Raw genomic sequence first — 21330 nt, 5'->3', positions numbered from 1 at the left:
TTTACAGACAGGTATTGGATACTCTGGCAGCAACGTCTGGAGGAAGCTGAAGATGGGGGACTTCAGACTAAGATTACACTCGTCCACTACAGGTAGGCAGGCTTCTTTTGTAAAATTTCAGCAACGCTATCCATACACATGTTTTTGACTTCCCAGACAACTAGTGTGTTCCGTGTTAGTAGAAGAGTAATTCTGAAAATAGTTTGTCTCTTGACAGCACTTCACTGCAGAGCAACTGTTTGAATCACTGGAGAGAGCAGCTTGTTGAGCACTGATGCATACAGGTACACACACGCCTACAGGTAACTGCCAAAATAAAGGAAACACCAACATAAAGTGTCTTAATAGGGCATTGGGCCACCACGAGCCAGAACAGCTTCAATGCACCTTCAGTTGGCATAGATTCTACAAGTGTCTGGAACTCTATTGGAGGGATGCGACAACATTCTTCCACACAAAATTCCAAAATTTCATATTTTGTTGATGGTGGTGGAAAATGCTGTCTCAGGTGTTCAATTGGGTTGAGATCTGGTGACTGAGATGTCCATGGAATACGGTTTACATCATTTTCATGCTCATCAAAGCATTGAGTGACCACACGTGCCCTATGAATGGGGGCATTGTCATCCTATGGAGGCATAGCCATTATAGACAAAATAATGGCCTGCCCAGCATTTTTAGACGTGACCCTAAGCATGATGGGATGTTAATTGCTTAATTATCTCAGGAACCACACCTGTGTGGAAGCACCTGCTTTCAATACACTTTGTGTCTCTCAATTACTGAAGTGTTTCCTTTATTTTGGCAGTTACCTGTACATTACTGTGTGTGGTTGTAGGGTCTGGAGCGTCGTGCTGAGGCCTGGTTTGCTAACCACATCTTGCCTGGGTTGAGTTTACCTGCCAGAAGAAACAGCACAGGGAGAGGAGAGAGACAGCACAACTCCATAATCCCATCCTGTTTCTGACCTAGTGCTGATCTAGGATCAGATCCACCCAGTCCATGTGATCTTATTCATTATGATCTGAAAAGCAAAGCTGATCCTAGATCAGCACAACTACTATTAGACACTTTTTGAAAAAGGGCCCTGGGCTACATTTATGAAATACATATAGCTAGCCTTGTGATGATGATGATGTTGTTAGTGTGTGGCACACTCTAACCGTCTGTAGGCAGCGTCAGTACACTTGGGCCTTTTACACCTGGTGGGGACATTCAGAGGAGAGAAAGGAGCAGAAGCTGGCTGAGAGGATGGTAAAACAGCTGTCACAACACACATACACACCACTCAGAGATATATATACACACTGTCATGGTACATACATACACCCAGACACAGCCCACCTGTCCTGCCCTTTAGGCCTTGCTGCATGAAGAGAGGTCGTGTTTGAGTAGAGCCTGGGACCACTGGCAGTGGAGGGCGAGGCAGGAGAGGGAGAAACGGAGCGCCTCTGACACACTGTACCGCCATACTCTACTCCACAACACACTGAGCCAGTGGAAGGACAACGTCACCATGATCCGGGACAGGTACTGTACGACTGACCGTAAAATGTCAGTGAGGATCAGGATGACATCTTAATATTTTTCTTGAGATTATAATACACTTTAATGACCTGTTACTCAATCAATCAATCAATAAAATGTATTTATAAAGCCATTTTTACATCAGCAGATGTCACAAAGTGCTATACAGAAACCCAGCCTAAAACCCCAAACAGCAAGCAATGCAGATGTAGAAGCACGGTGGTTAGGACAAACTCCCTAGAAAGGCAGGAACCTAGGAAGAAACCTAGAGAGGAACCAGGCTCTGGGGGGTGGCCAGTCCTCTTCTGGCTGTGCCGGGTGGAGATTAAAATAGTACATGGCCATTAAGGTCAGATTGTTCTTCAAGATGTTCAAACGTTCATAGATGACCAGCAGGGTCAAATAATAATCAGTGGTTGTAGAGGGTGCAACAGGTCAGTACCTAAGGAGTAAATGTCAGTTGGCTTTTCATAGCCGAGCGTTGAGGTCGAGACAGCAGGTGCGATAGAGAGAGAGTCGAAAACAGCAGGTCCAAGACAAGGTAGCACGTCTGGTGAACAGGTCAAGGTTCCCTAGCCGCAGGCAGAACAGTTGAAACTGGAGCAGCAGCACGAACAGGTGGACTGGGGATAGCCAGGAGTCATCAGGCCAGGTAGTCCTGAGGCTTGGTCCTAGGGCTCATGTCCTCCGGGAGGGGAGGGAGAATTAGAGGGAGCATACTTAAATTCACATAGGACACCAGGTAAGACAGGAGAATTACACCAGATATAACAGACTGACCCTAGCCCATGGCACATAGACTATTGCAGCATAGATACTGAGACTGGTGGGTCGGGGGACACTGTGGCCCTGTTCGACGATACCCCTGGACAGGGCCAACCAGGCAGGATATAACCCCACCCACTTTGCCAAAGCACAGCCCCCACACTGCTAAGGGATGTCAACAGACCACCAACTTACTACTGAGTATAGCCCACGAAGATCTCCTCCACCGCACAAGCCAGAGGGGGCGCAAAACCAGACAGGAAGATCACGTATGTGACTCAACCCACTGAAGTGACGCACCCCACCTAGGGACGGCATGGAAGAGTACTAGTAAGCCAGTGACTCAGCCCCCATAATAGGGTCAGAGGCAGATAATCCCAGTGGAGAGAGGGGAACCGGCCAGGCAGAGACAACAAGGGCGGTTCGTCGCTCTAGTGCCTTGCCGTTCACCTTCACACCCCTGGGCCAGACTACACAGTCATAGGACCTACTGAAGAGATGAGTCTTCAGTAAAGACTTAAAGGTCGAGACCGAGTCTGCGTCTCTCACATGGATAGGCAGACCATTCCATAAAAAGTGAGCTCTATAGGAGAAAGCCCTGCCTCCAGCTGTTTGCTTAGAAATTCTAGGGACAATAAGGAGGCCTGCATCTTGGGGCCGTAGTGTACGTGTAGGTATGTACGGCAGGACCAAATTGAAGAGATAGGTAGTTGCAAGCCCATGTAATGCTTTGTAGGTTAGCAGTAAAATCTTGAAATCAGCCCTAGCCTTAACAGGAAGCTAGTGTAGAGAGGCTAGCACTGGAGTAATATGATCAAATTTTTTGGTTCTAGTAAGTCAGGATTCTGTCAGCCGTGTTTAGCACTAACTGAAGTTTATTTAGTGCTTTATCTGGGTAGCCGGAGAGTAGAGCATTGCAGTAGTCTAATCTATAAGTGACAAAAGCATGGATCAGCTTTTCTGCATAATTTTTGGACAAACGGTTTCTGATTTTTGCAATGTTACTAAGATGGAAAAAAGCTGTCCTTGATATATTCTTGATATGTTCGTCAAAAGAGAGATCAGGGTCCAGAGTAACGCCAAGGTCCTTCACAGTTTTATTTGAGACGACTGTACAACCATCAAGATTAATTGTCAGATCTAACAGCAGATCTCTTTGATTCTTGGGACCTAGAACTAGCATCTCTGTTTTGTCCGAGTTTAAAAGTAAAACAAATTGCCGCCATCCACTTCCTTATATCTGAAACACAGGCTTCCAGGGTAGGCAATTTTGGTGCTTCACCATGTTTCATCGAAATTTACAGCTGTTTGTCATCTGCATAGCAGTGAAAGTTGACATTGTGTTTCCGAATGACATCACCAAGAGGTATAATATATAGTGAAAACAATAGTGGTCCTAAAACGGAACCTTGAAGAACGCCGAAACTTACAATTGATTTGTCAGCGGACAAACCATCCAGAGGCAAGAACTTGTCCGTGTAGACCAATTACGGCTTCCAATCTGTCCAAAAGATTGTGGCGATCGATTGTGTCAAAAGCAGCACTAAGGTCTAGGAGCACAAGGACAGATGCAGAGCCTTGGTCTGACGCTATTAAAAGGTAATTTACCACCTTCACGAGTGCAGTCTCAGTGCTATGATGGGGTCTAAAACCAGACTGAAGCGTTTCGTATACATTATTTGTCTTCAGGAAGGCAGTGAGTTGCTGCGCAATAGCTTTTTCAAAATGTTTTGAGAGGAATGGGAGATTCGATATAGGCTGATAGTTTTTAACATTTTCCGGGTAAAGGTTTGGCTTTTTCAAGAGAGGCTTTATTACTGCCACTTTTAGTAAGTTTGGTACAAATCCGGTGGATAGGGAGCCATTTATTATGTTCAACATAGGAGGGCCAAGCACAGGAAGTAGCTCTTTCAGTAGTTTAGTTGGAATAAGGTCCAGTATGCAGCTTGAAGGTTTAGAGGCCATGACTGTTTTCATGAATGTGTCAAGAGATATAGGATTAAAAAACTTGAGTGTCTCGATTGATCCTAGGTCCTGGCAGTTCTGTGCAGACTCAGGACAACTGAGCTTTGGAGAAGTACGCAGATTCAAAGAGGAGTCTGTAATTTGCTTTCTAATGATCATGATCTTTTCATCGAAGTAGTTCATGAATTCATCACTGCTGAAGTGAAAGCTATCCTCTTGTGACAAATGTTTTTAGGGGTGCGACTGCATCTAGGGTATTACGCAAGGTTAAATTTAGTTCCGCAGTTAGGTGGTTAACCAAATGTTGTACTCCGATGTCCTTGGGTAGGTGGAGGGAGTCTGGAAGGGCATCTAGGAATCTTTGGGTTGTCCGAGAATTTATAGCAAGGCTTTTGATCATCCTTGTTTGGGGTCTGAGCAGATTATTTGTTGCGATTGCAAACGTAATAAAATGGTGGTCCGATAGTCCAGGATTATGAGGAAAAACATTTAGCGCCACAATTTTTATTCCATGGGACAAAACTATATCCAGGGTATGACTGTTGCAATGAGTACATCCGGAGACATGTTGGACAAAACCAACTGAGTCGATGATGGCTCCGAAAGCATTTTGGAGTGGGTCTGTGGACTTTTCCATATGAATATTAAAGTCACCAAAAGTTAGAATATTATCTGCCATGACTACAAGGTCCGATGGGAATTCCAGGAACTCAGTGAGGAACGCTGTATATGGTCCAGGAGGCCTGTAAACAGTAGCTATAAAAAGTGATTGAGTAGGCTGCATAGTTTATGACTAGAAGCTCAAATTTGCTGTCATAAATGTTAGCAACACCTCCGCCTTTGCGGGATGCGCGGGGGATATGGTCACTAGTATAACCAGGAAGAGAGGCCTCATTTAATTAATCAGGCTTGAGCCATGTTTCAGCCAGGCCAATCACATCAAGATTATGATCAGTGATTAGTTAATTGACTATGACTGCCTTGGAAGTGAGTGATCTAACATTAAGTAGCCCAATCTCTTTCAATAATGACAGGAATGGAGGAGGTCTTTATTCCAGTGAGATTGCTAAGGCAAACACTGCCATGTTTAGTTTTGCTCAACCTAGATCGAGGCACAGACACGGTCTCAATTGGGATAGCTAAACTGACTGTGCTAGTGGCGGACTCCACAAAGCTGGCAGGCTGGCTAACAGCCTGCTGCCTGGCCTGCACCCTGTCTCATTGTGGAGCTATAGGAGTTAGAGCCCTGTCTATGTTGATAGATAAGATGAGAGCACCCCTCCAGCTAGGATGGAGTCCGTCACTCCTCAGCAGGCCAGGCTTTGTCCTGTTTGTGGGTGAGTCCCAGAAAGAGGGCCAATTATCTACAAATTCTATATTTTGGGAGGGGCAGAAAACAGTTTTTAACCAGCGATTGAGTTGTGTGACTGCTGTAGAGCTCATCACTCCCCCTAGCTGGGAGGGGGCCAGAGACAATTGCTCGATGTCGACACATCTTTCTAGCTGATTTACACGCTGAAGCTATGCAGCGCTTGGTGACCTCTGACTATTTCATCCTAACATCGTTGGTGCCGACGTGGATAACAATATCCCTATACTCTCTACACTCTGCAGTTTGAGCCTTAGCCAGCACCATCTTCAGATTAGCCTTTAAGTCTGTAGCCCTGCCCCCTGGTAAACAGTGTATGATCGCTAGATGATTATTTTTAAGTCTAATATTGCGTGTAATGGCGTCACCAATGTCTTGGGTTTTCAATTTGTCAGAGCTAATGGTGGGAGGCTTCGGCGGTTCAGACCCCGTAACGGGTGGAGGAGAGACCTGAGGCTCGGCCTCTGACTCCGACTCGTTGCTTAATGGGGAGAAAGTTTCTGTCGGTTGAGCATGCCAGAGTAATCCTACATTCTTTGTTTCTGTATGATGTCAGTATGTCCAGCACAGAAGAGCGAAGAACAGCAGGCTGGATCAGATTGACTCATACATGAAGACAGACTTCTCAAACACACCTTACAGGCCTGGAAGGCACAACAGAGCTCACATCATATACATCAGGGATGGGCAACTGGAAGATTGTATTACATTTTTTTAGGAACTCTGGGTCTGAACTTACTTTTGACAGTTAGAATAGTAGAATACACAAGGTGCAGTTTCTAATTTGGTTTTGCATCGTCAGTTTCTCTTGTTATGTCACTCAATTAGCCCATGTCAGCTATAATGTATTAGATTGATAAGTTAGTCTAGCGGCCTGCTATCTAAACTTGTAGTTGTCATGGTTGAATTACCAACCAGGGGGCCCCCATTTGATTTTGTGAGTCACTCTCACTCAGTTATCATATTAAAAACTGCAAACATTTCTCTCCACCTCATGTCAAAATCTGTAGCATTGCAGGAAATTAACTCTAAAACTTCAACAACAACAAAATCGCTCCGCTGTCAAGAGGGGGGGCCCCCAAAAGGCTAGGGCCGGCTCTGACTGCATGTGTGGGTATGGATGTGTGTATGCAGACCTGCTAGCCACCCCTCAAAGTTGCCAATCCCTGTTATACATCATACTACATCAACTGTTCTAAGTGTTAGTTAACATTTCTATTGTTGTTCATTATTTCATTTGGTCATCATGTGTCTTCTGACCTGATTGATGCTTCTCGCAGAATAGGCTCCACCCTGCTTAGTTTGTTTGTGTCCTATGGGACGTGCTGTAATCTCTCTGCCTATGATCCCCTGTAGGAGCATCTCCTCCAGACACAGCACGTCAATGAGCATGTAGAGGAGCGCTACAGCCTGCATCAGCATGACTTCATGTCTCAACCCAAATGGATCCACAGTCTCGATCTCTTTATCCACCATATTTTACTTGTAATTGATTTTGTAATCTTTCTAACTGACACTTGTATTACGTCTTCCCAGGAGGATTCTGCGTGTGTGGAAGGAGACTGCAGCCCTGTTGGCAGCAGCCAGGAGCAGAGAGCAGAGAAACACTACCAGCACTGTGTTCAGGCTAAGGTATTAGAGCTGATCTAAGACCTATCTACTACTATCTACTAGTTTAAGGCTATTATTTAAAGTATTATAGAAGCTCAATGACTTAGCTACCAATTCATTTCTACTGCTTCATATGTTATCAGTACTGTTACCACGACTGATTCTGGCTGCAACTACTGCTCAGTCAGTGTGAAATACTGACCCACAAATGTCATTTATTTTCCTATAGGTGCTGTTGGCTTGGAGGAAGCCATATCTTGTGCAGTGTCAAACCGTCACCAGCAGAGAGAGGCAGTGAGCAGGGCTCAGTCACATTAATAAAGGTAAAGAGATACTAAGATGGAGACAAATTGTTCAATATTCGATGCTATTTTCTGTTAGATCCTTCTCCTGGCACATTGAATGAAGCCTCCATTGAAATGTGAAGCCTAATGCCATCATTTTTGAATGTCTCAGTGTGGCAGCAGGTGACTTTCAGGAGATGGAGGGATCGAAGCAGAGAGGTTGTAGAGGAGAGTACAGGCATGGAGAAAGCCAAAAGGCACCACCACCACTCTCTTCTCTGCAGTATGTTCAGATTGTGGACTATGTACCAGCAGCAGAGCTATAAGGTAGATGGGTACTGCATGTTCAACTCTGTTGTGTGGTATTTGATACATTCTGATCATATGTTAGTCTGTGTTAATATTGTGTTTTTCATGTGGTCCTTATTTAGGTGATGCAAGAAAGGGGACACTCAATGCTGAGACAAAATACATGCTAGCTCTTTTTTGCACGCTAGAAAATTGTGGTGAGTTTATTGCTGTTTTTAACATGAATTCCTGTTTTAACATGCTTATTTCAAATATTAAAGGTCAACTTGCCAAGACTTGTGTGAGAAATTTGTGTTCAAGTCACTTTAAAATACAATGATTTAATTGAAAAATAGTCTTTTTGGATGGTTCTTGTCTCAAAGAAAGGCCAGATAATCTAATTATCTCCTCTTTCATTGGTCCGTCTGTGAGCCTCTGAGTGTCGGGGTGAACTCCTGGCTGTTATGTAACTGAGTGTGTTTTTCTTCCCTGGTGTGCACAGCTGCAGCACAGAAGGAGAGAGGCTGAACAGATAGATCTGGCCCTCTGGCACTGGTCCCTCAGTCTGCAGGCCAAGGTAACACCTGGACACATACTTCACTGGCAGCTGGCCTTCAGCCTAACTAAACCACATGAGATATTATCCCTCTCTCTCTGTTTGTCTGTAGTGGAGGAATTCTCTCTCCTGCATGATTACCACTGCTTACCCTGTTGATGTATATAGCCTGGGTGCAGATCTGTTTGTGCGCTCTTGCCAATTACCATAGGAGTTAGCAAGACATCACAAATGGCTCTGTGACCAGGCTAATGGGTGTAAAGTCAGAGACATATTTTCCTCGTTGATGATATCCAGGCCACAGCTGGAATAAAGGATATGAAAGGCACTCTATAGACATAATGAATGAGACGTCCCCTGGTGAATAGAGTGGAAACCTATAGAAGAGTGTAGACTCATCAGACATACTGAATGAGACGTCTGATCCCCTGGTGTGTTCTGTTCCAGGTGCTGGAGGCTGTCGGTCGCGGAGCAGCACCGGAAACAGGAGAGGCTGGCCCAGGCTGCCCAGTTCTATAGAGACCAGCTCCTAATGGAAGGGGTGGCCCAAGCCACTCACATGGGCAGCTTCTGCACCAACATAGCACTGCACAGCCAGGAGCAGGTGTGTGTGAGCAGATTCTGTGTTTGATTATCTTATAGTCTGCCTTGTCTGTGTGGAAGTGTATTAAGCCTGTCTTTTCTGTGCTCAGCCCTGGCGCAGAGGGCCTCACCCACAGCCGTACACAGACTCAGTGGCGCAGGGAGCAGGAGACCGCACCCTCAACCACTTGTAAGTGTGGGCACATGTTACTATGCCAACATCAGACCCTACACCTTATGGGGAGGGTTTTCCGGATACATGGAAAATCTCAATTGAAATCACTTTTTAGTCCAGGACCAGGCTTAATGTGTGTCTGGGAAACTGGCCCTATGTCTCCAATCCTTGGGAGTCTCACAGTAACTTTCTCTAACTGTGTGCAGGGTGGCGGTGCGTGCTTCCAGATAGCAACCACGACGGCCTAGAGATCTGCTGGACTCCCCGGTCAAAGAGCTGCTACCACCTGCAGCTCCTCTACATCTAAGACCCAGTCTTCTACCACCTCCACCCCAGGTCCCAGTGACAGTGAGCCTCCACCCTGCTGCAGCCTCCCTCCCCATCACTCCCGTACTGGCACAGCCAGCGCCCCAGCTTCGTCTCCCAACGGCCTCACATTATGGATCACTAGACCAGGACTGCCCCCCTTCTCATTCATGACCACCCACACTCAAACTAAGGTAGCGATTACTACAGTGAGGGGAAAAAAGTATTTGATCCCCTGCTGATTTTGTACGTTTGCTCACTGACAAAGAAATGATCAGTCTATAATTGTAATGGTAGGTTTATTTGAACAGTGAGAGACAGAATAACAACAACAAAATCCAGAAAAAACGCATGTAAAAATTTTTATGAATTGATTTGCATTTTAATGAGGGAAATCAGTATTTGACCCCCTCTCAATCAGAAAGATTTCTGGTAATGAGCTGAGATTAGGAGCACACTCTTAAAGGGAGTGCTCCTAATCTCAGCTTGTTACCTGTATAAAAGACACCTGTCCACAGAAGCAATCAATCAATCAGATTCCAAACTCTCCACCATGGCCAAGACCAAAGAGCTCTCCAAGGATGTCAGGGACAAGATTGTAGACCTCACACGGCTGGAATGGGCTACAAGACCATTGCCAAGCAGCTTGGTGAGAAGGTGACAACAGTTGGTACGATTATTCGCAAATGGAAGAAACACAAAATAACTGTCAATCTCCCTCGGCCTGGGGCTCCATGCAAGGTCTCACCTCGTGGAGTTGCAATGATCATGAGAACGGTGAGGAATCAGCCCAGAACTACACGGGAGGATCTTGTCAATGATCTCAAGGCAGCTGCGACCATAGTCACCAAGAAAACAATTGGTAACACACTACGCCGTGAAGGACTGAAATCCTGCAGCGCCCGCAAGGTCCCCCTGCTCAAGAAAGCACATATACAGGCCCGTCTGAAGTTTGCCAATGAACATCTGAATGATTCAGAGGAGAACTGGGTGAAAGTGTTGTGGTCAGATGAGACCAAAATCGAGCTCTTGGGCATCAACTCAACTCGCCGTGTTTGGAGGAGGAGGAATGCTGCCTATGACCCCAAGAACACCATCCCCACCGTCAAACATGGAGGTGGAAACATTATGCTTTGGGGGTGTTTTTCTGCTAAGGGGACAGGACAACTTCACCGCATCAATGGGACGATGGACGGGGCCATGTACCGCAAATCTTGGGTGAGAACCTCCTTCCCTCAGCCAGGGCATTGAAAATGGGTCGTGGATTGTATTCCAGCATCCAAAACACACGGCCAAGGCAACAAAGGAGTGGCTCAAGAAGAAGCACATTAAAGTCCTGGAGTGGCCTAGCCAGTCTCCAGACCTTAATCCCATAGAAAATCTGTGGAGGGAGCTGAAGGTTCGAGTTGCCAAACGTCAGCCTCAACCTTAATGACTTGGAGAAGATCTGCAAAGAGGAGTGGGACAGAATCCCTCCTGAGATGTGTGCAAACCTGGTGGCCAACTACAAGAAACGTCTGACCTTTGTGATTGCCAACAAGGGTTTTGCCACCAAGTACTAAGTAATGTTTTGCAGAGGGGTCGAATACTTATTTCCCTCATTAAAATGCAAATCAATTTATAACATTTTTGGCATGTGTTTTTCTGGATTTTGTTGTTGTTATTCTGTCTCTCACTGTTCAAATAAACCTACCATTAAAATTATAGACTGATCATGTCTTTGTCAGTTGGCAAACGTACAAAATCAGCAGGGGATCAAATACTTTTTTCCCTCACTGTATATTCCAAAAACACATGTACTGTGTGTGTTTTGAATGAGATTTCTTTATGCAATATCCGTTTTTTTCTATGTGAGGCAGCCTAGTGGCTCATGGGTAAGAGACTCCTCACTACTGCCCCCCAATGAGTTCACCATCCTCCATCAACAGCCAGAGTCTGATGTAGAAGATGTGTTAACTGAGGAGGAGGATGGTGTGGATCCCACCTTAGCCTGGACCAGAGAGCTGCTCAATATCCGCCTGGACATGCAGTGCTTCCAACAGGACCGCAAGCAACTCCAGTAAGGACTCACAGCTCTGTGATTTTAACATTTCTGATAGATCTTGTTTATACATTCTGGTGGATTTGTGTGTGTGTGCATGCTTGTAGGGCGTGGCTAAGACTTGAAGAGGTGTTGAGGAGCTGGCTGCAGACGAGTGGAAGTGAGGGAGAGACTGAGGAGAGGAACACTATCAGCCAAGAGCTGGATGAGGTAAGACTTGAAGGGAAGATGCTGCGGTCATTGGTATGTGTAAGGGCCACAATGAGGAAGTAAGGATTTATAAACAAAAACAATTGTGGTGTTTATGAAAAATATATTTAAAAAATACTGGCTGTTCAACAGTCCATAACGAAAACAAGAACCAATCATTTAAGTAATACTTTTTTCATTGGTTTCCTATCCACTTATAAATTATTAACTAAACTGATGGCTTTGATTTAGGATGCATTCCTCTGGAGGTGTCATTTCATGTGAGCCATAAATCTTCAGCTATGAAAATGGGAGCAGTCAGAGTTTACAACAAGTCAAGCATATAATAACAATGCCATATCATGCAATGATTTTCCCCATTATTTTGTGGTCATTCCAGATTCATGTCCAGCTTTTTGTATTGTTATTTAGAGATGGAGGAGCATATTGGCAGGCTGTCAGGTGAACTGGCAGAGCAGAAGCCTGATCTCCACAGCAGCACAGCCACAGGACAGGGACTGGGACAGGCCATTCTCAGCAGACCTCCAGAGCATGGGGCTACTGATCATTACTCAGTCCACACTAGATGACAGACAGGACCCAGTGGTGTAAGAGAAGGAGTGGTGTAAGAGAAGGAGGGGCACCTTAGCCCTATATTGAGGAGCACAAGGACTTCTGAGGAGACAATACACCTGTCCATGTTTTTGACATGTTGTCATTCTCCACTGGTTGTTTTTATAGTATAAAACATAATTATTCAAAATAGAGGAAGATTTACGGAAATTGCAGCTTTTGAATTTAAAACCCTAATCTTGGTGATAATCGGTTGGACTGAGAAAGAATGGAATGGCAAGGCAGCTGTGTTTGATTTATGTTTGATTCACTTGACTGTATGCTGTAATGGGCTTTTTTTATATATGTATAATATTTTGGTGTTTGTACATTATTGAATAAAATATTGGCTACATGCTTAATTATTTTGGTAATTTCTGCATTAAACTTTGCAGTGCTGGACTGTATTTTCACGAAACTATTACATTTATTTTGGTAACACTCGATTTTTCTTATTACATAATCATGCATTCAATGTATTCACCACGATAAGCCAAACAAAAACTGGAGGTGTGAGATACTGGCAACACTTCTACAGACCTCAAACGCGTAAAAGTGCTTGGATGCGGGTCGTCCGCGTGACGTTCCATGGAAATATTTTCCAGATGCGCGCAGAGCAGTGGCGCAGAATCGCCTGTTTTTGCCTAGTTAGAAAGTTCTACGCTTGCACAATAGTTTGATTTCTTTCGGCCTCGGTCGCCTGTAGTAGTGAGAAATCATGTTGAATTATGAAGACGGATTTCAGGACGAATTGGAAGGGGTCCGCCAACCTCTCTGCGTAAAGTAAACTGCGTTTGTTTTGTTCAGCTCTTCAGTCCTTTCAGAGGCCAGAATGAGGGCAATTCATGCCATTCTAATAATTTTCATCTGTCTTCACTATGGTTGGGGTAAGTGTTTTTTGTCATGCAATCTGTTAATCTAGTCTAGTATAATTTGGGGTGGTGGTACTCAAATCCAATTGTTAATCGTTTGGTGAGCCTTGCTGGATAATGTTGCCTTATTCAAATATATTCTTGTTTTTGTGATTTCACGTAATTTCAGGGATTGTTCTGAAAATGTTATGGTCCTATACAACATTTTAATTAATCTTAAACAGTATTGTAACAATGTATTCTCCCTCTACAACAGTTTTTATTTCTGTATTTCCCTTTGCAGATGAATTGATGCTATTACAGAGTAATATTAGGACCTATCAGTAAACCCAGTTTTAATTCCCTTTGTTTTAGGTAAGAAGATGCGCTGGTGCACGGTGTCTGAGCAGGAGCAGAAGAAGTGTGCTGAGCTGGCCAAGGCCCTGGTGGCAGTGTTGCCTCCTGCTGCTGTGGCAGCATTCGCAAGGCTCTCCTGTGTCCGGGCCTACAGCACCACCGACTGCATCAACAAGATCAGGGTCAGAAAATATCTGCTCTCTCCAGATACCAGAAAGACTAACTATTTGCCTAACCTCTCATGTTGTTTATGCTGATACTCTCATGTCAGACAGGGCAGGTTTACCATACAGATGCTCCTTCATAGCCAACTGTATCTGATGCCTTTCCTCCAGGCTAACCGTGCTGACATGGTAACACTGGATGCAGGGGAAGTCTATACCGCAGTGAAGCAGTTTGGCCTCACTGCCATCGCCAAGGAGATCTATAGTGACGGTTGGTTAATGACACTTACGATTTGGATCCTTTTAGTCCAGAACTAGGCATAATCTGTGTACGGGATTTTTTTTTGTTTATGACACTCTTTTGCGTGACTCAGTTTATTGTATTTCCATCACCTGTTCGCCCAGGAGGCTGTATTCTGTCGGTGGCGGTGGTGAGGAACCGCACCCTGGACGTGCGCTCCCTGCAGGGCCAGAGGAGCTGTCATACTGGGGCTCGCTGGACGGCAGGCTGGAGTCTACCCCTGGGCTTCCTGCTGTCCCGCAACTACCTGACCTGGGCAGAGGAGCAGCCACTCAGTCAGGGTAAGAACATAGACATATCCCTAAAATTGTGAATCATCATTTTGTTACGTGTAATCTTGGTTACCCAGAAGTAAAATTATCTCGCGAAAGTTTGTCATTTTCTGTTTACTTCTGAGGGGAATTCCGTTAACAATTGTGATTACCTTTGTGAGAATCTGTCCACGAGAGATTGTAACATGTAACTCTGCGTTTCCAAAACTCTGTCCTGGGGACCCCAAGGGGCACACTTTTTGTTTTTTGCCCTAGCACTACACAGCTGATTCAAATAATCAAAGCTTAGTGATTAGTTGATTATTTAAAACAGCTGTGTAGTGCTAGGGCAAAAACCAAAACGTCTGCCTCTTGGGGTCCCCAGGACAGAGTTTGGGAAGCGCTGGTGTTACTGGTGGGATTAGAACCCGGGACTCCCGCTCACCAATCCAACTTCTTAACCATTAGACCAGAAGGACATGCTCAAGGTCAGAGGCCGACAATAGAGCTTCCAAGTCTCAGGCAGGCCTACATCATCACGAGAGCGTGATTCCAAATCACCTCCGCTACAAAGGAAAGGTCTCTAACCCCACTCTTTTCTTTGGCAGCGGTCAGTGCCTTCTTCAATGGCAGTTGTGTTCCTGGGGCGGCTGCCATAGCACCCGTCCTGTGTGCCCTGTGTCAGGGTCAGAAGTCCTACATCGCCCAGCGCAACTTCCACTGTGAGACGGCACATGGCGAACCCTTCTACAACAGCCAGGGAGCGCTCAGGTCAGATGGGAGGGTCATATCAGGACAGACACAATGATAATAATGATATGGTCATTCAACAATCCTTCTCTTTGTCTATCAGGTGTCTCAAGACTGGGGCAGGGGATGTTGCATTTGTGGACCATACAGCCCTGGAGGGTATTGAAGGTACACACATTTTGTTCTATTCTGGAACAATACACAACTACCATTCAAGTACTTCAGAGTTCTCAAGACTAGTCAAACAGCTGTTGAAACATCCCCTCCTCTCTGTTGCTATCCCTGTTTTCTCTCTTCCAGAGAGTGAGCGGGAGGAGTACCAGCTATTGTGCACTGATGGTACCCATGCGCCACTCAGCCACTATGGGAGCTGCAACCTGGGAAGAGGACCAGGACAGGGCATGGTCACTCGACTCAATGCTCGTAAGATCGCACGCAAGTTCCTGGTGGCAGCACAGGTAGTGCACCATTCTGTCTTCAACCACTTCCAGCATCAGTGTGAAACAGGGTTGGGTTTGCAAGGGAAAGCGTGTCCACTGTATTTAACATCTGTGTATATCCCATTTGTGTTCATCCATGTGCATGTGTCATCCATAGTATGTCCATTGTCTGTATTTTCGTTGCTGAGAGACTGTCTGATGGATTTCCTGTCAGATGGCGTTTGGCCGGCGGGGTAGAGAGAGGCAGCGTTTCCAGCTCTTTGACTCTGCTCCGTTCGGTGCCGCTGACCTGCTCTTCAAGGATGTCACCGAAAAGCTGTCCATTCTAGAGGACAACAAGGACATCAGTCAGGTGCTGGGGCTGGACTATGTGGCTCTCCTCAAAGGCCTTGGACATGAAGGTGCCTACCTACCCACATGGGCAGTGGGGGTGTATGTAGGCTGCTCATTGGGAAAACGAATTTGCTGCTACATTATGCATCATAACGATATGTGTATCCATTGTGTATCTATAGGAAGCTCATTGGAGGACAGTGTTGTGCGTTGGTGTTGCATTAGCAATGCAGAACAGAAGAAATGTGAGCAGTGGGCTCTCAGCATTAAGTCAGACCCATTGGTGTGTGTTAGAGCCATCTCCGTGAGCGACTGTGTCGAGAAGATTAAGGTAAGCGGACAATCATAACCCTATCCATAACCTAGTGTCATTCTATGCAGCCTTACATCTCGATCTCCAATTACTGTGTTGGCAGAGAGATGAGGTGGATGCTGTCTCGCTGGACGCCACACACGCATTCATCGCTGGGAAATGTGGCCTTGTCCCCGTGGTAACAGAGTATTATGGTATGGCTGATAATAATGTAATGGTTACAGAACTAGACTAGTTATCTATCATGGACACTCACTGCAATCAGTGTCTGTCAACTCTTTCTCATGATCTTTCTCCCTCCGCTTCTCTCAGGGAAGACCTGTGTACCGGCTGAGGGAGGAGCTGAAAAAGCAGCCCATTTAGAGAGTGATGGTGCGCTGAACAGAAGGGAAGTCCATTCATCTGTAAATGTACATGATTTTATCTATTCTAAGCCATTCCTTGTGTCCCATCAGTGTTGCCGTCCGTCGTTGGTGTGGCGGTCGTGAAGCGTTCCACCAGGAGTGTGTTCTTTGGGAACTTTGGGGGCAGGCGCTCCTGCCACGGCTACATGTACAGCCCTGCAGGCTGGCTGCTGCCCTTTAGACATACCCTCAGCCTGGAACACAACAACACCTCTCCCTGCGACCCAAACCAAGGTACTGTTCCTGCCTGGGAGTTGCATCTCCCTTTCCTGCCTGTATGATCAAATGTATGTCTGTCTATCTATCTATCTATCTATTAGTGCATTCTGAAATTATTCATTTTTCCACATTTTGTTACATTACAGCCTTATTCTAAAATGGATTAGATTTAATGTTTTTCCTCATCAATCTACACACAATACCCCATAATGACAAAGCGAAAACATGTTTTTATAACTTTTGCACAATTTTTTTAAAAATATACGTTATTTACATAAGTATTCAGACCCTTTGCTATGAGACACAAAATTGCGCTCCATTGCATCCTGTTTCCATTGATCATCCTTGAGATGTTTCTACAACTTGATTGGAGTCCACCTGTGGTAAATTCAATTGATTGGACATGATTTGGAAAGGGACACCCCTGTCTATATAAGGTCCCACAGATGACAGTGCATGTCAGAGCAAAAACTAAGCCATGAGGTCAAAGGAATTGTCCGTAGAGCTCCGAGACAGGATTGGGTCGAGGCACAGATCTGGGGAAGGGTACCAGAAAAATGTCTGCAGCATTGAAGGTCCCCAAGAACACAGTGGCCTCCATCATTCTTAAATGGAAGTGGAAGTTTGGAACCACCAAGACTCTTCCTAGAACTGGCTGCCCAGCCAAACTGAGCATTCGTGGGAGAAGGACCACGGTCAGGGAGGTGACCAAGAACCCGATGGTCACTCTGATAGAGCTCCAGAGTTCCTCTGTGGAGATGGGAGAACCTTCCACCAATCAGGCCTTTATCGTAGAGTGGCCAGACGGAAGCCACCCCTCAGTAAAAAGGCACATGACAGCTCACTTAGAGTTTGCCAAAAGGCACCTAAAGAACTCTCAGACCATGAGAAACAAGATTCTGTGGTCTGATGAAACCAAGATTGAACTCTTTGGCCTGAATGCCAAGCGTCACGTCTGGAGCAAACCTGGCACCATCCCTACAGTGAAGCATGGTGGTGGTAGCATCATGCTGTGGGGATGTTTTTCAGCAGCAGGGACTGGGAGACTAGTCAGGATCGAGGGAAAGATGAACGGGGTAAAGTACAGAGAGATCCTTGATGAAAACCTGCGCCAGAGCGCTCAGGACCTCAGACTGGGGGTGAAGGTTCAACTTCTAACAGGACAACAACCCTAAGCACACAGCCAAGACAACACAGGAGTGGCATCGGGACAAGTCTCTGAATGTCCTTGAGTGGCCCAGCCAGAGCTCTGGAGAGACCTGAAAATAGCTGTGCTGCGACACTCCCCATCCAACCTGACAGAGCTTGAGAGGATCTGCGGAGAACAATGTGAGAAACTCCCCAAATACAGCTGTGCCAAGCTTGTAGCGTCGTACCCAAGAAGACTCAAGGCTGTAATCGCTGCCAGAGGTGCTTCAACAAAGTAACTGAGTAAAGGGTCTGAAGACTTATGTAAATGTCATATTTCAGTTTTTTGTTTTTTATACATTTGCAAAAATGTCTAAAAACCTCTTTTTGCTTTGTCATTATTGGGTACTGTGTGTAGATTTAATCCATTTTAGAAAAAGGCTGTAACGTAACAAAATGTGGCAAAAGTCAAGAAATCTATAAATACACACACACACACACACACACACACACACACTGAACAAAAATATAAACGCAACATGTAAAGTGTTGGTTTCATGAGCTGAAATTTTCCAGACGCACAAAAAAAATATTTCTCTCAAATTTTGTGCACAAATTTGTTTACATCCCTGTTAATGAGATTTACTCCTTTGCCAAGATAATCCATCCACCTGACAGGTGTGGCATATCAAAAAGCTGATTAAACAGCATGATCATTACACAGGTGCAACTTGTGCTGGGGACAATAAAAGGCAACTCTAAAATGTGCTGTTTTGTCACACAACACAATGCCACAGATGTTTCAAGTTTTGAGGGAGTGTGCAACTGGCATGCTGACTGCAGGAATGTCCACCAGAGCTGTTGCCAGATAATTTAATGTTAATTTCTCTACCATAAGCCGCCTCCAACAATGTTTTAGAGAATTTGGCAGTACGTCCAACCGGCCTCACAACAACAGACCACGTATAACCACACCAGCCCAGGACCTCCACATCCGGCTTCTTCACCTGCGGGATCATCTGAGACCAGCCACCCAGACAGCTGATGAAATTGAGGAGTATCTCTGTCTGTAATAAAGTCCTTTTGTGGGGAAAAACTCATTCTGATTGGCTAGGCCTGTCTCCCAAGTGGGTGGGCCTATGTCCTCCTAGGCCCACCCATGGCTGAGTCCCTGCCTAATCGTGAAATCCACACATTAGGGCCTAATGAATTTATTTCAATTGACTGATTTCCTCATATGAACTGTAACTCAGTTAAATCTTTGAAATTGTTGCATTTATATGTGTGTGTGTGTGTGTGTGTGTGTGTGTGTGTGTGTGTGTGTGTGTGTGTGTGTGTGTGTGGGTGTGTGTGTGTGTGTAGATAACTAGCTCTGGTATACTGCAATTCACCCTTTTAGCCTCATGTGTAGACTACAACATGAAATGACCCAAAATTCTTACAGCACAATAGCCTGATATTTGGTGAGGATGTGTATTCTGCTCTCCTAGTGTACAACGAGGTGTTCTGGAAGGGCTGTCTCCCTGGTTCTCAGGGAAACCTCTGTAAAGTGTGTATGGGGGGCACCGGGGAGGCTGCCACCAAACGCTGTGCAGACAACCACAATGAGCGTTACTACGGCAACATGGGGGCTTTGAGGTGAGTAGTTGCTCTCTTGTTTCATGTTTGTATTAATTGTTTATGGATAAATATGCAATCATTCAATCTTACATCAACAGTTGTCACAAAGTGCTTTACAGAAAACTGGCAATATGTGAAAGATTTGTTGTGATTTTTATGACGTTGCCCTATGGTTATTTGTGCAGGTGCCTGGTGGGAGATGCCAGTGGGAAGAGCTTTGGAGATGTTGCCTTCCTTGAGCAGCACAATCTAGAGAGCAACATCCTCAGTGAGAACCTCATACAACTCTTATACATAGTTAGGCTACTTACAGCCACCATACTCACACACACCATGAAGTAATGGTAAATGTTCACAGTCACAAACAGGTTGTGCCATAATGCACTTGTTTTTCCTCATTTGGTTTTGTGATCCTTTTGATATTACATTTTGTTTTTGTGTTGTGCTCCAGGTCTGAGCCCCAGTGGCTGGGCGGATGGGTGGCTGTCCTGGGACTTTGAGCTTTTGTGTGGGGATGGCCGGCGGGAACCTTTATCTGAATGGGAGAACTGTAACCTAGGTGCCATCCCACCCAACATCATCATGACAAGACCTGTGCTCACTGCCCGCGTCTATGACTTCCTCATGAAGTCACAGGTGAGACTGAGGAGTCAAACGAACAGGCATCTAAACCAACCTAATTATTCTGGCGATATTGTATTAATTTCATAAGATTTTTTTATTCTTCTAACAAGCCATTCCAAATGTTCCCATCCCTTGAAGGAGACTCTGGCATCCAACCCAGACACAGAATTCAGGCTGTTTCAGTCCCAGCAGTATGGAGAGAGTGATCTGCTGTTTAAAGATTCCACTCAGTGCCTCATCCACACCAGTCACCTGGACTATCGTACCATACTTGGAGAGGAGTTCTACAGATTAGCAGAGACGGTCTTCAACTGCACACACTCAGGTGGAAATTGATACTTTATTATGTGCATTTCTATACTGAAACTGTGTACTGTTGTAATGTTATTGACTAGAAAGTAGCCAATGTATGTATCCATTTTCTCTCTGACAGACATCTTGGAATTTTGCAACCAGGACGTGTGCAGCATATTTTGAGCAACAGAGGAGAAGAGCAACCACGTTTCACATTGACCTATTGTGGAGGCCCTAACCAATGGCTTGCCAAAATGTAATATTGTTTCTTACTACTTGTAATTCCTCAAAGTCCACACCCACCTGAATGTTGAATATTTTTTATTTCAATGAAAGCTTCCTATTTTTTTTTCAGCACCATGCCTTTTTTCAAACTTTTGATACTTAGCCACGTATAACCACACCAGCCCAGGACCTCCACATCCCTGTGTAACTACACATGACCAAAAGCTGGGTCTGCGGCCAAATCTCTAAATATTAAAACAAATGTATATTTTTACATTATCTTTTAGGAATATTACTAGTGACAACAAATTAAATGGATTTTGGACAAGGGATCTGTGGAAAAAGTTGAGGTTACAATACAATGTAATATTAATCCACAATTTGTTCTTAGCCCTTCAATGCACAACATGGGCCTGGGAGGCTCACAGAGATTGGTATCCACAGTACTCCATCAATGATCAATCTGTTCAACACAATTCTTCTATTCCCCCAAAATTGTTTTGAACATAATGCACTAATTTTATGTTTAAAAATGCAAAATGTGTAGAATTGCATGACATTAGCTTAAAAACTGTATGTTATTTCCCAAGTCTGGACATTCACTGTATAAGTCAACATAAAACTGCTTGTATGCAACAACAAAAAATTATGCAGTCTAAAGTAGGAGTTGTGTTCTGATGAGGGCGACCCTGATGAATTTGCTGACACAAAAGGGGTCCCCGACGCAAAAAAAGTTTGGGAACCCCCTGGTATAGCACACACACTGAGCTATGAACGTTAGTACAT

General features: G+C 45.0%; 2 protein-coding genes across 2 annotated transcripts; both read left to right on the top strand.

Moving 5' to 3' along the window:
• Positions 1-1516: 1516 nt before the first annotated feature.
• On the top strand, positions 1517-12664 carry LOC123491682. Its single transcript, XM_045223325.1, has 8 exons — positions 1517-1530; positions 7163-7258; positions 8813-8969; positions 9058-9137; positions 9373-9622; positions 11288-11487; positions 11577-11679; positions 12091-12664. Exons 1-8 carry the CDS (start codon positions 1517-1519, stop codon positions 12268-12270), a joined length of 1080 nt encoding a protein of 359 aa, XP_045079260.1. The 3' UTR covers positions 12271-12664.
• A 201-nt stretch (positions 12665-12865) lies between these two features.
• zgc:172271 (Saxiphilin-like) lies at positions 12866-21193 on the top strand. The gene is made up of 17 exons (XM_041887885.2): positions 12866-13157; positions 13497-13660; positions 13814-13913; positions 14048-14224; positions 14803-14965; positions 15048-15112; positions 15245-15402; positions 15599-15785; positions 15900-16048; positions 16134-16224; positions 16343-16402; positions 16486-16668; positions 19272-19419; positions 19587-19669; positions 19853-20037; positions 20164-20350; positions 20459-21193. The coding sequence occupies exons 1-17, from the start codon at positions 13103-13105 to the stop codon at positions 20500-20502; spliced, it is 2199 nt and encodes a 732-aa protein (XP_041743819.1). The 5' UTR covers positions 12866-13102; the 3' UTR covers positions 20503-21193.
• Positions 21194-21330: the final 137 nt, after the last annotated feature.

The sequence above is a fragment of the Coregonus clupeaformis genome, chromosome 10 (assembly GCF_020615455.1).
Source record: "Coregonus clupeaformis isolate EN_2021a chromosome 10, ASM2061545v1, whole genome shotgun sequence".
NCBI classification, from domain to species: Eukaryota; Metazoa; Chordata; class Actinopteri; order Salmoniformes; family Salmonidae; genus Coregonus; species Coregonus clupeaformis.
This window is presented reverse-complemented; position numbering and strand designations above follow the sequence as displayed.

Excerpts from the sequence above, each read along its gene's own strand:
- LOC123491682 (XM_045223325.1), top strand. Across the intron at positions 9,138-9,372 it reads GACCGCACCCTCAACCACTT|ATCTGCTGGACTCCCCGGTC; the intron begins GTAAGTGTGGGC and ends GACGGCCTAGAG. Across the intron at positions 9,623-11,287 it reads CCACCCACACTCAAACTAAG|CCTAGTGGCTCATGGGTAAG; the intron begins GTAGCGATTACT and ends TATGTGAGGCAG.
- zgc:172271 (XM_041887885.2), top strand. The coding sequence starts at position 13,103 with ATGAGGGCAATTCATGCCATTCTAATAATTTTCATCTGTCTTCACTAT. Across the intron at positions 16,669-19,271 it reads TCCCTGCGACCCAAACCAAG|TGTACAACGAGGTGTTCTGG; the intron begins GTACTGTTCCTG and ends CTGCTCTCCTAG. Across the intron at positions 20,038-20,163 it reads ACTTCCTCATGAAGTCACAG|GAGACTCTGGCATCCAACCC; the intron begins GTGAGACTGAGG and ends CATCCCTTGAAG.